The sequence below is a fragment of the Gymnoscopelus microlampas genome, assembly GCF_963454915.1.
Source record: "Gymnoscopelus microlampas genome assembly, chromosome: 2".
In the NCBI taxonomy this organism is placed as follows: domain Eukaryota; kingdom Metazoa; phylum Chordata; class Actinopteri; order Myctophiformes; family Myctophidae; genus Gymnoscopelus; species Gymnoscopelus microlampas.
The window spans coordinates 23,085,015-23,087,514 of NC_139939.1; the positions used below are offsets into that span (position 1 = coordinate 23,085,015).

General features: G+C 43.5%; 1 protein-coding gene across 1 annotated transcript in view; it reads left to right on the top strand.

The window, feature by feature from the left end:
• grin2bb (glutamate receptor, ionotropic, N-methyl D-aspartate 2B-b) overlaps positions 1–2,500 on the top strand; it is a gene marked incomplete at its 3' end in the record, with an annotated part of 96,483 nt that overhangs the window by 84,626 nt on the left and 9,357 nt on the right. The window contains exon 12 of the mRNA XM_084084191.1: positions 1,361–1,548. Within this exon, the coding sequence (XP_083940317.1) occupies positions 1,361–1,548 (188 nt within the window). The remainder of the gene's footprint in view (positions 1–1,360; positions 1,549–2,500) is intronic.

A 2,500-nucleotide genomic window follows, 5' to 3' on the forward strand; every position in this document is an offset into this window, starting at 1 on the left:
TGCGAGAGAGAGAGAGAGAGAGAGAGAGAGAGAGAGGGAGAGGGGGGGGGGGAGAAAGAGGGCAGAGTGACGTGGGTGGCCATCCACTGAAGCTGCAGCTGCCTGCCACTGGTGCCCAGAATAGCAGCACAGCTTGTGGTTGCAGTGGGAGCTATATGGCTACACAGAAAAATCCTCAGGGTTAATTTAACTCGGAGAGTCTAAAAATTGACCCGAATTGACCCGCAAAAGGCTTGTGGGTCAATTCGGGTCCATTTATTATTAACACTGAGGACTGTTATTATACTCTCTCTCTTCTCTCTCTCTCTCTCTCTCTCTCTCTCTCTCTCTCTCTCTCTCTCTCTCTCTCTCTCTCTCTCTCTCTCTCTCTCTGTCTCTCTATCTCTCTCTCTCTGTCTATAGCTATCAAAGCTAATAGCTCCTCACATCTCTCACTCTATCTCTCCTTCCCTCCCTCACTCCCTCTTTCTAGTCTCCATCTCTCTTTCTCCATCTCTTGCTCTGTCAACGTCTCCTCCCTCTTCCACCCCTGTCTGTCTCCCTCAGTCTCTAATTCCCTCACTTAAGCGACAGTATGTGTGCCACTGTGTCGCACAGAGCAGATCTACAAGCTCACAACGCATTGCATCGCATCGCATCGCATCGCAATGTGTTGTGAGCTTGCAGATGTGCGCATCCAATTATAAATCAGGCATTACACGTGAGGCATTATGAATGTAGAGAGGTGGCTTAGCTCCGCTGGCAGCCAGCAGGTTGTCTCGGCTGGTAGCTGATCGAACTGCAGCCCTTTTACCAGTGATCTGCCTACAGAAGCCAGCAGCGCTGTGGGGGTGCTGTTTGATTATAGTGTGTCACCCAGCTGCATACTGTCATGTCCATTTATCCATCAGTTATCACCAGCTGGGCATGACATCAATAAATACTGCAGAATAGCATAGAATTCCACCAGTGAAATCAATGTGATGGGTGATACTGGAGAGCTCATACTGTACTACATACAAGTACATTACTTAAAGCTGCAATCCGAGTATTTATGTGGGATTCAATACAGCTCTCCTGTGCAAGAGACCAAGTTTCTACCACTGACCTAGTGCCTTATTTATACTTGGTTGTGTGCCATATGTCACGCACCAAAAACAGCAGATCTACAAGCTCACAATGCATTGTGCTGCGGCTGGGAACTTGTAGATTGGCTATTTTTGATGTGCGACACCGGCATGCAACTAAGGATAAATCATCCTTAAGATCTTGCCAAAAAAAAGTTGCAGCTTTTACAATGGTCAGGAACAGACAGTGTCCAGTCAAGTGGCACTTATTCACATCTTATTGTCAGTTACATCTCTTCCCGTCTCCCTCCCAGTAAACTTGATGCATTCATCTACGACGCAGCAGTTCTGAACTACATGGCTGGCAGAGATGAGGGCTGTAAGCTGGTCACTATCGGCAGTGGCAAGGTGTTCGCCACCACCGGCTATGGCATCGCCATCCAGAAGGACTCTGGCTGGAAGCGAGCTGTAGACCTGGCCATCCTCATGCTGTTTGGAGACGGTAAAGATGTCGCCTTCTAGTTTCTTTTAAATGTGAAGCCTCACTATATGTAAATGAATAAATAAAATAAGTAAATGTTAATTTACTGTAGAGTTTTTGATTCATGCAGAAAATAATATGTGATTAATTTCTAAGACTAATTTCATGTTTATGAATTACACCTGTATCTCAGCCTTGACTTTTGAAGCCGTTATGTGCATTTGTTAACTTATATTAACCACTTAAACCCCAGCATCCGTATTGTAGGGAAAGTTGTTGCTGAAAATAGCTGATCGACAAGCTCACAACGCGACGAGCTGCGACGCGTTGTGAGCTTGTCGATCGGCTATTTTCAGCGAAAGCTTTCCCCACAATAACAGAAAACATAAGACACTAGCATAGAGCCCTGAGGGACTGATGATGTAAAAGTGTGTTGATTTGTGGAGATTATTTTATGAACAGAACGCCTGAATATCACAAGCCTTTGTTGCTACAGTTTATTTTGTAAATGTATCCAAAACCCAATCATGGAACAATGTTATTGCAAATGTACCCTAACACATGATGGTTTTAACGTCTGGGTTGACCTGCAAAAATACATCCCTATTAGCACTCCATTACCGCTGTTTACTTTCTGTCTTGAGAATTGCCTTGATCTACTGACAGGTATAATATGGAAGAAAAACACTTTCATTTCTCCTCTCATGTATCCTCTATACTATAGCTCTAAATAGCTTATTATAAAGCTTTTTTTAATTCCCTCATTGCAGTCAAATAAATTCCCCATGCTATAAATTGCTTGCCTTCATCCAGTTCCACGAATCATTTGGTATGCATGCTGCTTCTTTCATATTTGAAACAAAGCAAAATGCAAATTCATGGTGAAACCAGGAAAAATAAATAGCACATTCATCCCTCCACAGATCAGACTAGACCAGTTAGAAAAAAGTAGAAGAAATTAAAAAGTGTCCTA